Below are 12465 nucleotides of genomic sequence, written 5' to 3' on the forward strand. Positions count from 1 at the left end.
ATACCACAATAATTGGCTATTTCTTAACCTGAGAGTGAATCCAGTCTGCTTCCGTAGCTCAGTTGGCCAGAGCGTTGGTCTCATATTTCTATGATCAAGCGTTTTAACGCCTGAGTAATCCAAAGGTCGTGAGTTCGAGCCTCCCCGGGAGCACAGGATATCTTTTTTTGCCAATCCTGGCCCCCCCCCCCCTTTGGTGGGTGTGGCTGAGTGGAGGATTGGATTGGGTGGACGAGGGGTTTGAGCCCCTTTCTTCGTCTTTTTGGCTCAAGCGGCGGGCGGGCTGATGCAGCGGAGACTTGTCCCAAAGTGGAAAGACCCCGCCAACCCACTAATAAACCCTTCGTCGACAGTAACTACAGTACCTTGCCTCAGCACCCACTCCTTCAGCGACTCTTCTTCCCTCGGGAAGCTCTCGGACAGCAGTATCAAATGCGAGTTGGAAGAGAGGCATGTGTAGGAGGTACCCTTGGAGCGGAAAAGATGCATGCCAAACGTCCTCGGCATCCTCTTCACCTGTACGTGTCGCGTGCATCCAGCCAAAACCTCTACATAATCCTAATTGGGTGGATAGGACGCGCCCTTGAGAAGCCTCCTCGTCTTCGGTCTGATCGTCCAGGGGCACTTCCCTCCCAAATGCCATCCCCAAGTCGCCCGGCCTGGCCATCGAGCTGGTCGTCGCCTCTACGACACGTGCATCATCAATTGCCACGACCAAAACCCGCGGCGGGACCGCCGGTCAAGCCCGTGGCGCCGTCACCAGCGGTAATCCATCGCAATGCCGTCATGGACTGAACAAGTCCTGCCGCCAGGCATTCAGGCAGTCGTTGCCACCTGTCCTCCAATCACGTCGCCAGCTGTCAACCGTCAGGCTGTCTGCCAACCGACAGACACAAGCCAGCCACAACACCTGGCTGTCCCCTGCTCATCTCCTGCACTTGTCCGCCTCGTGACGCCTTCTCCCAAACATACCCTGCCCATGTGCATAGTTTTCTCATGTTTCCCATCTCCTCTTCGAGTTCGTGAGCTTGAGGCGGCAGAGTCCGGCCCAGAATCCTTCCGTGGCACGCCCGTCGCGCGCCCTTGTGGCGCTCTATTCAGCCGACATGAGCCTCAAGAGGTTTTACCACGACCTGGCCCTCGCCAAAAGGGCCCAGTTCGACAACGTCTCCAACATCCGCAAGGGCGAATTGAACGATAGCATCGCATTCACCTTTGCCCACCCGGATCTGGAGAGCCCCGTCGACGTGGAATTCGTCATTCATGGTCAGTTCCCGTCGTCGACCCTCGCCTTTATCAACAGTAAGCTTACCGGGATCCAGATGTCGCCGACTATCTGACCGATGCAAAGTTCATGGTCTTGACCTCCTCAGACAGCCTTCAAACGACAAAACTTGCCGACTTCCTCCAAGCTCTTTCTGCTCGGATCCCTCGCAACAGCACCGTTGGCGACATTGTTTTGCTCGTCTCCAACAGGCTCGCCACCAAAATGGAGTCTGGCGCCCAAAGCTCCGAGTCAGAGGGCTTTGATGGCCTCGATATTGACGACGATTTCTTTTCGGACACAAACATGGACGACGAGCTTGATGATGAGGCCGACATTCAAATGACGCCTGCGGATCCCTTTGGCACTCTCGTTGACCGCCACCGCATCGAAATGCTGAAGAAGTCTCTACAAGAGACTCAGTCAGCGGGACTATGTCTTGGCCTTTTCCCGGCCGTGCCAGCGCGGATGCCCGAAGCCGTCTCGCTCTCCATCCGAGTCTCGCAGCTCGGGCTTCCCGACGACACTCTGGAGGCGTGGGACCTCAAGGTAAACGAACATTTAATTCTTCTTGTCCGCGTGGGCCGAGGATTGCCTTCCCTGTCTCAGTATCTCGAGCTCTCTGCCGAACAGGAGCTTGTCCGTTTTCGATTTGGCAAATGCGCAGCTGCCAAGCCGTCCATGGACTCAGTTTGCCCCATCGTTGGAAGTCGATACACGGAAAGTAACCCGGGCGAGACCGACAACTGCATCTTCGACTCCTCCGGCTTCCTGCCGACTTGCATGTCCGCCTCCATCAATCGCCTGCTGAATCAGTGTCTTCACAGATTGATCGCTCTCCGCAGAGGCCATGGGCTTTCTTGGACCGCGGCACAAGAGGCGATGCAAGCAATGGAGCAGGGCTCTGCCTTTCGGGATCCCACAAGCCGGGGCGATCGTGCAGATGAAGCAATCATTGGCCCGCGGGCTCCCACCCTTCTGGGTAAAGACTTCGCAGTCGACTGTGAGGAGCACTTCAGCATTCCTTTGGTTGCCATGCAAGTTGCGCTTCGGCAGTTTGTGCGTTGCACCGAGTTCTGCATGGTCTGCTACGGGAAACTCGACCACGGACCTGGCTCGCTGAAGCCGTACGTCTGCGCCAAGCCTCTGTGTCTGTACCAGTATCTCTCTCTGGGCTTTGGCCCGAGCGTCGAGCACGAAATCATCAACAGCCCGCACGTCGTCGATCTTCTCATTTCCTTCTTCTATTCCGCTGTCTGGAATGATCGGCTTCGCGAGTTCCCGACAGGCCTCCCGCTCAAGGTACCCGACTTCCAGGAGCCAGCCAAAAGCATCGCCGCCCAGGTTCAACTCAAGGACAACACGATTCGCATCCGACCGGACCACAGCGAGGCACACCAGGCCATCAAATCTGGTGATTTTGTTGCTCTATTCACATCGGATGTCAGGAGTGAGTTCTTCTTCCCCTTCTCCCCCCAGACGACCGTCACCAAGCCTTGCGCAGTGTGTCCATCAATCAAGTAACTTGACTTGGTTGCTTGAAGTTGGTTGATTACATAACAGTCAATCACGAGTAACGATCTCTCCGACCAAGCAAAAGTAAAGCTTTCTGCATTACTCGGGTTTACTCCGAGTTACCGGTACCTGACTAGCGTTGATTTCAGGCAATTTCGTGATACCCATGTCATGAAAGTGGACGAACCCCTTTCCTCTCGCCGATTGAGCTTGGTGATTACAGTTACTTTCTTCGTGCCTGATTCATCAACATCCTGCAGAAACTGTTCAACGCTGAGGAAGCCAGCAATGCCCTCTCACTCAGCTTTCGATCCTTGCAATCATCTCGGGCACGTCACGCCTCCCAAGACGCCTTCCCAGTCGGTCCCCGACGAGCCAAGCATCTCCCATGAAAGGGACTTGCCAAAGGCATCGCAATGCGTTTTCCCTATATCTTGGGAGAAGATTCGTTACGACAGAAAACCGTTGGCCACCATACGATATCGTCAGCCTCACAAGCGCGCAATGAACTCGAAGGCGCAACCATCGATAATCTACAAACACGGTGCGCAACTCACGACAGACGGCGACAACAAGTACTGGCTCTGCAAATATTGCCATGTAAGCGGACGTCACGACACAGCGCTCTTTGCCAGCGAGAGTACGACGAGCATCATCTATCACCTTAGGCACCACCACAAACTTGCCGAGTTCGGTTACAAAGTGGCAGGGTCCGACCCCTTCAGCATCTCTCAAGGAGCCACCAAGGCCGCGTCGTACTTGGGGAGCCGACGCATGGTGTTCAATGACCTCCAGTTTCGAAGTCATTTTGCCGACTGGGTCATTGATCTTGATTTGACTTTCCGCCAAGCGACTCACCGACGAACAAATGAAATATTTGCATTGTGCCTGGAAGACATCGACAAAGTTTTGCCGAAAAGCCCGTCAGCGCTGAGCAGTTGGGTCAGCGAAAATGGTTCGGTGACAACGGCAGGCGCGCCTGGCTGAAAGAACAGCTCCGCCTGTCCAAAAGCAAGATCCACGTCTCGACAGATGCTTGGACATCTGAAGAAGGTACCAACTATTTGGCTATAGTTTCTCACTTTCTAGACGCTGCATACAAGCTGCAAACGGCTTTGCTGGATTTGCCAGTTTTGAAGGGCCCCCACACTGGCGAGAATATCGCCAAAGTCCTTGCAGCGGTCATGGGGTCATACGAGATCGGTCAGAACGTTGGTTTCTTCATGATGGACAACGCAAGTAGTAACGACACTTGCATTCGAGAGCTGGCGAAGCGCTATCCTGTCATCAAGCCTCAGAGTCGCCTGCGCTGCGTCGGCCATATGCTCAACCTAATCGTCAAAGCCCTTCTCTTTGGGTAGGGTGTCGGCAAGTTGGAGAAACAGCTTTGCGGCGCGTCTGAAGTGGAGCGTTTTGAAATCTGGAGAAAGCATAGCTTCGTCGGTAAACTTCACAATTTCTGTGTTTGGGTAAACAGAAGTGACCAAAGGCGGGAGCAGCTGAAACGGTATATTTTGCAGGCTTACGAGGAAGGCAGCATTGAACTGCTCTACACTAGAGTCCTGGTCGACGGCGGAATCCGCTGGAACTCTGCATATGCAATGATTCAGAGGGCGGTCAAGCTCCGTCATGCGATTGATCTGTTCTTCCTCAACTATTGCTACGGTGGCGTAGGGTACGACATTTCGCAAGACGTACTAACCCCACAAGATTGGATTGACTTGCACCATTTTCTCGACATCTTGAAGCCTTTCAAAGATCTGACAAAACGCATGGAGGGCCGAGCCAACAAAGCTGGCCTGGAAGGATCACATGGCTCCTTCATGAAACAATTGAATCATTCGATGTCCTCTTCAAAAGCTCCAAGAGGCCGGAAGATTTGCCGATGACCATCCCGACGTGGTTTCAACGTATTATTCCCACGCAATCGATGCTGCTCGCATCAAGCTAGAAGAGTACTTCGGCCTTACCGATGCCACCCCAGCTTATCGGTGCGCTGTCGCATTGCATCCGGCGAATAAGTTTGCTTACTTCGAACTTGAGTGGAGTCACAACAAGCAGTGGATCAGTGAGGCAAAGAGCGTGGTTCAAGAAGTTTTCGCAGAATACGAAGACGCATACATGGAAGCGGACGCTGCGGACCATGAGGAGGCTTCGTCGCTGGCCCTAGGAGAAGTCGTCGCTGATAAGGCTGGCGATGATCTCGTCGCCCTTGACCCACTCCAGGAAGCTCGCAAACGCCGACAGATGCTGGCTGAGCTTGCGGCGTCCGGCAAGGGAAGGAGGAAAAGAGCGAGACTAACTTCTGAGCTCGACGAGTTTATGGCTAGGAATAACAAGGCTGATTCGGAAGTCGAAGATCCCTTGCAATGGTGGATCTGTCATGCGGCAGACTACCCAGTTCTGTCGCAAATGGCTTTCGACTTGTTCACTTGTCCAGCAATGAGTGCTGAATGTGAGCGGGTTTTCTCTCAGACCAAAAAGGTCATCACGGATGAGCGGAATCGCCTCAGCTCCAACACCGTGGCAGCTATCGAATGCCAAAAGCACCTACTTCGATCTGGCATGCTATCGTAGTCATGCTCGAGGAGCACTTTTTTTCCCCTCGTCCCAAGGTCACAGGCGGACAAGATATAGAGATCACTCAAGCAAATCGGCTCCCGGAGTCAAGTAATGTCAACCAACCAAGTAAAGCACAGCCATTTCTTCGAGTAAACCAAGTCGAGTAAACGGATCCTTCAACCAAGTCAAGTAAGGGTGTCATTTTCTGCTTTACTTGGTTGATGGACACACTGGCCTTGCGCAGGTGCTCACGATTCTAACAATACTCTAGCGGTGAGTGGCCATTTGTGCCTGGTCACAAAAGTGACGCAGCACGAGTGTATTCTCGAGATCATGTGCAAGTTCTCTGAGCCGACCGGCGATATCTGGCCAAACTTGCCACAGCTGCAACAAAACGGCACTGGGCCCGAGACTGGCTGGACAAAAGCCTTCATCTTTCCATTTGTCCATGACCTTGACCGATTTTCCGGCCGGCAACGGAATGCGCTACTGACTTTGATCTTGTCATGCATTCCCCCAGTTCTGGACATGAGAGCATATCTGCTGAACGGACCCGGTAGGCAGTTGTCTTCGTGGACCCGGACGAGCCGGTCTTCTCTCGTGCTCTTGGAATGGATTCTGGCCTCAAACAGATCGCACATTGTTCAGGATCAGCCAGTTACTGACCCGAAGAAAGCGCCGTCCACAGGAAAAAAGCCAGCATGGGAGACAACGCGTGGTGACGAACCGGTGGCTAAGTACTTGCAATTTCGATTTGCCCAGGGCTCGCCGGACAAGGAGCACCAATTTTCTCAAGAACTCGACAAGCATACTGTTGACAGCAAAGGGAAGAAGCAAGAGTTCCCGAGCCTCTTTGCGTGGCACGGCAGCTCTCTCGGAAACTGGCATAGCATTATTCGCACGGGTCTCGACTTCGAAACAATCGCAAACGGACGGTCATACGGCAACGGCGTCTACATGAGCCGTCACATGGCTGTCAGTAGCGGTTACGCCGGGATCATCTCGAAACCCGATATTGATTCTGCCAGCTTTGCTATGGTAGGTGCTTTATTGCACACAGGATTCTTTTTGGGTGCTAACTCTGCTTCGAATAGTCGACCTGTTGGCACAACTCTCAGTTGCGGCCTTCACGAGCTCTCAGTCTCTGCGAGATTGTCAACCGACCGGACCAGTTTGTCTCCAAGTCCCCGCACTACGTTGTTAACCAGATCCAATGGATCCAGTGCCGATATCTGTACGTCGAGGTGCAGCCAACGCCCAAGGCGCTCAAGGAGCCGTTCCCGGGTCGGCGAAACAAGGTCTCGGAGGGCTACGTCCCGCAGGACCCCATGGCTAGACTACTCGGATCGCATGATGAGCTTTTTGAGGTTCCGCTAGCGGCAATCCCGGTCTGCCGACGTGCTGGCCTGCTCACGTCGGCCAAAGTGGGGTCGAGCGAGGAACCTAAGAAGAGTGAAGAGGCTGATGAGGCTACGGATGACGACGTCGAAGGAGATGATCTCGAGCTCCTGAATATCCCTGACGATGAATCAGAAGGAGGACCTCAGGGTTTCGAGCGACCTCAAATGTCGGCCTTTAGCAAGTCACCCGATGACGGTTTCCCTGCGGCAAATGGCGCAGCTTTGGACAATGGTGGCTCAGCGACCGATGATCGCCATGGGCACAAGAGCGCATCGGAATTCCGCCCCGGGGCGCTTGACCACGACTCCCTGCCGAAGCTGCCGCCCCCCTCGTGGGCCGGCTCGTCCCCCCACGCCCTGCACGCATTGACCAGGGAAGTCAAGGACCTGCACAAGACGCAATCGCAGAGCCCGGTCCACAACCTGGGCTGGTACATCAACATGGACAAGATGGACAACCTGTTCCACTGGATCGTCGAGCTCCACAGCTTCGACGCCGCCCTGCCGCTGGCTCAAGACATGGCGCGCCTGGGCCGCGCCAGCATCGTGCTCGAGGTGCGCTTCGGCGCCGGCTTCCCCCTGTCCCCGCCCTTTGTGCGCGTCGTGCGACCCCGGCTGCTGTCCTTTGCCCGCGGCGGCGGCGGTCACGTCACCGCGGGCGGCGCCATCTGCTCCGAGCTCCTCACCAACTCGGGTTGGTCCCCGGCGCTTACCATGGAGAAGGTGCTGCTCCAGGTGCGCCTGGGCCTGTGCGAGCTCGACCCGCCTGCCCGGCTCGACGACCGCGAGTCGATGCGCAACGCCGACTATGGCATGGCCGAGGCCGCCGCGGCGTATAAGCGGGCGGCCACCGCGCACGGCTGGAAAGTTCCCGTGGATCTCGAGCAAATTGCCGCCATGAGCTGGGAGTGAATACGGCTGAAGGAGGGTCAGATGAAGCGAGAAAGTGTGTTGCGACGAGCACGGCGCACTAGTGAGAGACGACGACAAGCTTTATTTTGTACTATTTGGCACCCTCTTCTTGTTAAACCGTCACGGGGAGCACGAGCTGTCTGACTGGACCAGATGAATTGCCATGAGGTCGTGGCCGAACGATTCATGTCGTACGAACGCGAGGGGAAGATGAAAAGGGTATGCGTAGGAAGGGAAGCAAAGCAGGCATAAGGGGCCAAAAAGAAATCACCATGTATTCGTACTTTGTATCAAATAGATCAGAGATTAATGGGCATCCATAGCATGCCCCTTTCCTCCGTCAATCCGAGCGTCAAATCGGCGACGCCGAGGGCAGTCTTTGCCGCAGCCAGCCAGCACCTATGCGCGTCTGTTTCCTTTTCCCTGATTTTATAGTACACGAGCCAGAATCCGGACGCTCTATCCAATGTTCAGGTTCTACGGTCCAATTACTCCCTCTAGATTGCCAAGATACAAAGCCTGCTACTCCGAGGCGGAATATCATGTCATGGGCTGCATATAGGCGGCAAGAGAGAGAAGAATTGCGAGGGTCAGAGGAAGAGTGAACGAAAAAACGACGAAAACAGCTCGGTTGGCTGCGGACACTCGCCACCAGATATCCTATCCGGCCGGCCGGCTCTCCTCCTTTTTCTTGTTTTCCCTAATAACATCTCTACTCAAGCAGTCCTTCTCAGGCCCGCAGCAATAAGCGTTCAGAAGTCAGATGCAGATGCAAAACATACCCAAGGCCGGGCCAAAATCGACAAAGCTCCGCCGTGCAAAACTCCACAAAATCATTGTTTCCTGTAGCAGTTGCTGCAGCTTGTTGTCTCTTGCCTGTTGGGCAAGCTCAGACGGATGTCCAAGCAGAAGAGGAACGTCAGGCAGACAACAAAAAGAGGGGAAGAAATGAGAGACAAAAATGCCACCGGAGATGTCTAGAAGCTCCCGTTCGTCTTCAATCGAAAAACGACTACCATCTAATCGGAACCGGGCTGGCGACCAAGCAGGGCCCGAATCACCCAACCACCGCGTGCCACCTTAGCCGTGCTGGAAAAGCCTGCTGATGGACTCGCCGTGGTGGACGCGGCGGATGGCCTCGGCAAAGACGGGGGCTATATCCAGAACCTCCAATTTGGGGCACAGGCGGCGGTGCTCTTCCTGGGGGACCGAGTTGGTGACAATGATCTTGTCAATGGCCGAGGCGTTGAGGCGCGGGATGGCATCTCCGCTGAAGATGCCGTGGGTAAGGAGGGCGTAGACACGAGTTGCGCCCTCGCGCTTGAGCAGCTTGGCGGCGCGAGTGATGGTGTTTGCGGTATCCGCAAGATCGTCAACGAGGATGCAGACGCGGTCGGCAATGTCGCCAACGAGCATCATGCTGGCGTTGCGCTGTTCGGTAAACTTGATGGGACGGCGTTCCTAGAATGAAGTGAGCAGTGTTCCGACAGAACGTTAAAGCGCACTACCTTGTGGATGAGAGCAAACTCAATGTCAAGGTCGTCGGCAATGGCCGTGGCTCGCTTGGCGCCGCCGGCGTCGGGAGAGACGACGACAGCCTCCTTGTAGTCGGGAATGTGCTTCATGATGTAATTTTGCAGCAGGGGCTTGCCGTAGAGGTTGTCGACGGGGACGTCGAAAAAGCCCTGGTACTGGGGGTCGTGGAGGTCCATGGTGATGATGTGGTCGGCGCCGGCGCAGGTGAGGAGATCGGCGATGAGGGTGCCGGCCTGCGCAACCCATTGCTTGTAGCCGGGCTTGGGCTGAAAGGCGGAGATGCTGCTGGGGTTCTCGTAGTCGTGCGTGGTGAAGTTTGTGAGCGAGGAGGCGGGGCGGCCGTTGGAGCCGACGCTGGAGAGGGTGTCAGAACGCTTGGGCAAGCTGGACTCGGCCGGGGCGTCCTCGGCGATGACGCTCTTGGACAGCTTCTCGGCAAGGCTGTGGGCGCCGTTTGCGATGCCGAGGCCGTTGGTGCGGGGGACGCCGGGGCGAGGCGTGGCCGGCACGCTCTCAAAGGTGTAGTCCTTTGCGAAATGGGCGTCGGAGGACTTGGACAGCGGGGCGCCCGTCTTGTTGTAGGGCCAGTCGGGCTGTCGCGAGTAGGGGAAGAGGGGGATGACGGCGGTGACGCGCTTTGCCGAGCCCGTCTTGCAGGCCGAGATCATGATACACAGGTCAATGAGGTTGTCATTGACGCAGCCGGAGCCGGACTGGATGATGTAGACATCTTTGCCGCGAACCGAGTCCTTGATCTCGCAACGGCTCTCGCCGCCCGAGAACTTGCCGAGGATGCGGTCGCCGGGCGGGATGCAGAGGATGTTGCAGACGCTCTCCGTCAGATGCGGGTGCGAGTTGCCGCCGAGCAGGACAATGTTGCGGACCATGGCGACGCGTCGTCTTGGATTCGGAGACCCGTGGGCAGCCTTGGCCTTGGCTTGGAGGAGGAAAGAGGCGCTTTGAGATGTACAGGAGAGTTTTTTCAGTCTTCTGCCCTTCCCCCGCCAGACCCGTTGAGAATAGTGGGGAGATGAAGCCGACTTGGCTTTGGTCAGCGAACAATGGCGGGCGGCCTCGGGTCAAGGCGACGATGGGAGGGGGAAGAAGGGATGTTAAAGAATCAGCATGGTGACGGACGGGCCCGAGACGGAACGAAGAGCGGGAAACCGAGGCAAAGCGATGACAGACGAAGGGGGGAAGTGGTTTGATTTTTTTAGGGAGCCTCTGACTCGATGGACTCACCAGGCAAAGTAAAGTACAGTGCAAAGTTTAGCGGACCACAAGCGCGTCGGCATGGCGGGGTAGGGCGGCTAACTCTACTAGTATGTCGTCAGCAGCGAGTGCATGCATCAAGCAGCATGCGCTGTAACAGCCACAGCGCGCTCACTGTACTTCGTACTGTAAGGCCCCTCAATACCTCGACGCTGATTGGCCCTGCCAAGCCTCGCAGCACGCCATGCCTCTTTTTTCTTTCACTACATGAATAAGGTACCTACCTACCTTATGCACCACTAAGGTGTACTTCCTACTGTACCTGGCAGCTAATGTCTCTCGGGACGAGGGGGAAAAAATCACCTCAGATCCCCCGGCCAGATACACTGTGCCAATTAAGAATACCCTTTCTCTCTCCGTCAGACCTGTTGGCCTGCCTAGGCAGTAATACTAACCATCAGTGACTCCCGCAATAGGCTCTCATGAAAAGCTCGCGACGCCGACCGACTGCGCTCTTCCTCCTTGCACTCAGATAGTGGAAGCTCACCATCCGTGTCCACTTCCCAGCAAGGCGCCTCATCGGCCCGTGAGAACCAGCCATGAAGATTGTCGAGTCTCAGTCGGCTGTCCTCACAAACTACGAGGTCTATCAGCACCTCACCGAGCAGCGCCAGCGCTACAAGCAAGGGAAGCGCCGCGGGCCGCCCAATCTGGAAACGGTAGTCCGAGAGGTAGCCGCCCACCAGTCCATCCGCCCCGACAGAGCTGACGAGCAGTCCTCGGTAGTTGCTAGGGTACCTGCGCACTCGACCCAATCCCCTGAGCCAGGACCCGTCCACCTATAGCCCAGAATGCATCTCGCACCTCCTCGAGGGCCTACGCCCCTACGAACTATCCAAGGGCGAGGTCGTCATGATCCTCAACCTTCGCCCTGCCGACGTCGTCGCCCTCAACACCGTCGTCGAGGACATGGCTGAGCGCTTCACCGAGGAGCAGCAGCAGGAAATCGTCGACGTCATTGCCCAAGTCCTCGGCCAGTTTGAATCCGACGGGGCTCAGCAAGCTGACGATGCCGCCGACGCCAGTATGAATGACGCCGCAACGGCCTGAGTCGGCAACCACAGAGATGGGCCGAGGCATCCCGCCGCCGTATGTTTGGTGACGGCGGTTCAGAGCACGATACAGCCGCCCTCGCTCTGTCCTCCGGCCGCCGTCTTCACCTTGGTGGCCGTCTTGCAAATGTCCTCGAACGCCGGCTTGACGAGCTCTCCCGTCACCGCGGAGCACTCGACGTAGCGATCCACCCGCAGCGTTTGCGCCAGTTGGTACGCCTCCTGCGGGTAAATGATGCCGTTGGGATCCGTCTCGGACCTGAGATCACGCTTCAGGCCGAGCATCACAATGGGCAGCCCGTCGATGCGCGGAAAAGCCCGCTTCACCTCGTCGATCCACTGGGGTTCATCATTAGCAGCAGGGCGTGCGGGGGAGCGTCGGGGCAAGACTCACATATCGTTTCATGTTGATGAGACTCAGGCGCTGGCTGATGTCAAAGCACATGACGATAACGTCGGGGTCCAGTAGCCGCCAGTTTTCGGGGCTTGAGGTGTCGTGGAATTCTAGGCGATGACTCTTGGTGCCCTGGTTGACATTGAAAATGAAGGGCTGGTCAATGTCGCGGAGGAGCGGGATTGGATTCATGTGCTCGCCTGCACTGAGTCGCCTGGGCACCAATGTCAGTCAAGATGAATAGAGAGGGAGAGGCTCTGGCGGCAGGATCCCACAAACGATAGAAAGGTTGTCTTGCCGCAGTTCTCATCCCCCACGAGTAGCAGCTTGACGCTTTCGAGCTCCATTGCGTGCTGCTTCAGTGCGCCAGCCGCGAAACGGCGGAGAGGAAGGTTGGATGTAGGGAAGATGAGAAGAAGCCGTGACTAGGCGCTGGCGGGTCCATGTCTATGTACTTGTGCGCCACAGCGCATCGAATGCTCAGCCACATTTCTCCATTGTTGGCCTGCTTTTTGCTTGAGCCAAAAGACGTCGCGGATCGAACAAGGCCTGATTGGT

At 56.1% G+C, this 12465-nt stretch overlaps 5 protein-coding genes and 1 non-coding gene across 6 annotated transcripts; 4 read left to right on the plus strand and 2 right to left on the minus strand.

Annotated features, from left to right (window-relative positions):
- The first annotated feature begins 47 nt into the window (after positions 1–47).
- On the plus strand, positions 48–153 carry HRG_12116. The gene has a single exon. It is a non-coding gene; the product is annotated as a tRNA-Met (tRNA).
- A 953-nt stretch (positions 154–1106) lies between these two features.
- Positions 1107–2788, plus strand: HRG_07917 (ubiquitin-conjugating enzyme E2 Q2; the record flags this gene model as incomplete). Its single annotated transcript, XM_044866388.1, has 3 exons — positions 1107–1266; positions 1323–1813; positions 1874–2788. The coding sequence occupies 3 exons, from the start codon at positions 1107–1109 to the stop codon at positions 2786–2788; spliced, it is 1566 nt and encodes a 521-aa protein (XP_044718277.1).
- A 495-nt stretch (positions 2789–3283) lies between these two features.
- On the plus strand, positions 3284–7653 carry HRG_07918 (poly(ADP-ribose) polymerase catalytic domain-containing protein; the record flags this gene model as incomplete). The annotated part of the gene is made up of 8 exons (XM_044866389.1): positions 3284–3721; positions 3796–4136; positions 4338–4454; positions 4657–5051; positions 5133–5234; positions 5613–5897; positions 6168–6379; positions 6436–7653. 8 exons carry the CDS (start codon positions 3284–3286, stop codon positions 7651–7653), a joined length of 3108 nt encoding a protein of 1035 aa, XP_044718278.1.
- Positions 7654–8733: 1080 nt separating this feature from the next.
- On the minus strand, positions 8734–10076 carry HRG_07919 (phosphoribosyl synthetase-associated domain-containing protein; the record flags this gene model as incomplete). Its single annotated transcript, XM_044866390.1, has 2 exons — positions 8734–9114; positions 9162–10076. 2 exons carry the CDS (start codon positions 10074–10076, stop codon positions 8734–8736), a joined length of 1296 nt encoding a protein of 431 aa, XP_044718279.1.
- Positions 10077–11000: 924 nt separating this feature from the next.
- On the plus strand, positions 11001–11511 carry HRG_07920 (RNA polymerase rpb4 domain-containing protein; the record flags this gene model as incomplete). Its single annotated transcript, XM_044866391.1, has 2 exons — positions 11001–11132; positions 11188–11511. The coding sequence occupies 2 exons, from the start codon at positions 11001–11003 to the stop codon at positions 11509–11511; spliced, it is 456 nt and encodes a 151-aa protein (XP_044718280.1).
- A 59-nt stretch (positions 11512–11570) lies between these two features.
- On the minus strand, positions 11571–12254 carry HRG_07921 (ras family domain-containing protein; the record flags this gene model as incomplete). Its single annotated transcript, XM_044866392.1, has 3 exons — positions 11571–11852; positions 11908–12121; positions 12187–12254. 3 exons carry the CDS (start codon positions 12252–12254, stop codon positions 11571–11573), a joined length of 564 nt encoding a protein of 187 aa, XP_044718281.1.
- Positions 12255–12465: the final 211 nt, after the last annotated feature.

This window comes from Hirsutella rhossiliensis (genome assembly GCF_020360975.1).
Source record: "Hirsutella rhossiliensis strain HR02 chromosome Unknown scaffold00009, whole genome shotgun sequence".
Classification (NCBI taxonomy): domain Eukaryota; kingdom Fungi; phylum Ascomycota; class Sordariomycetes; order Hypocreales; family Ophiocordycipitaceae; genus Hirsutella; species Hirsutella rhossiliensis.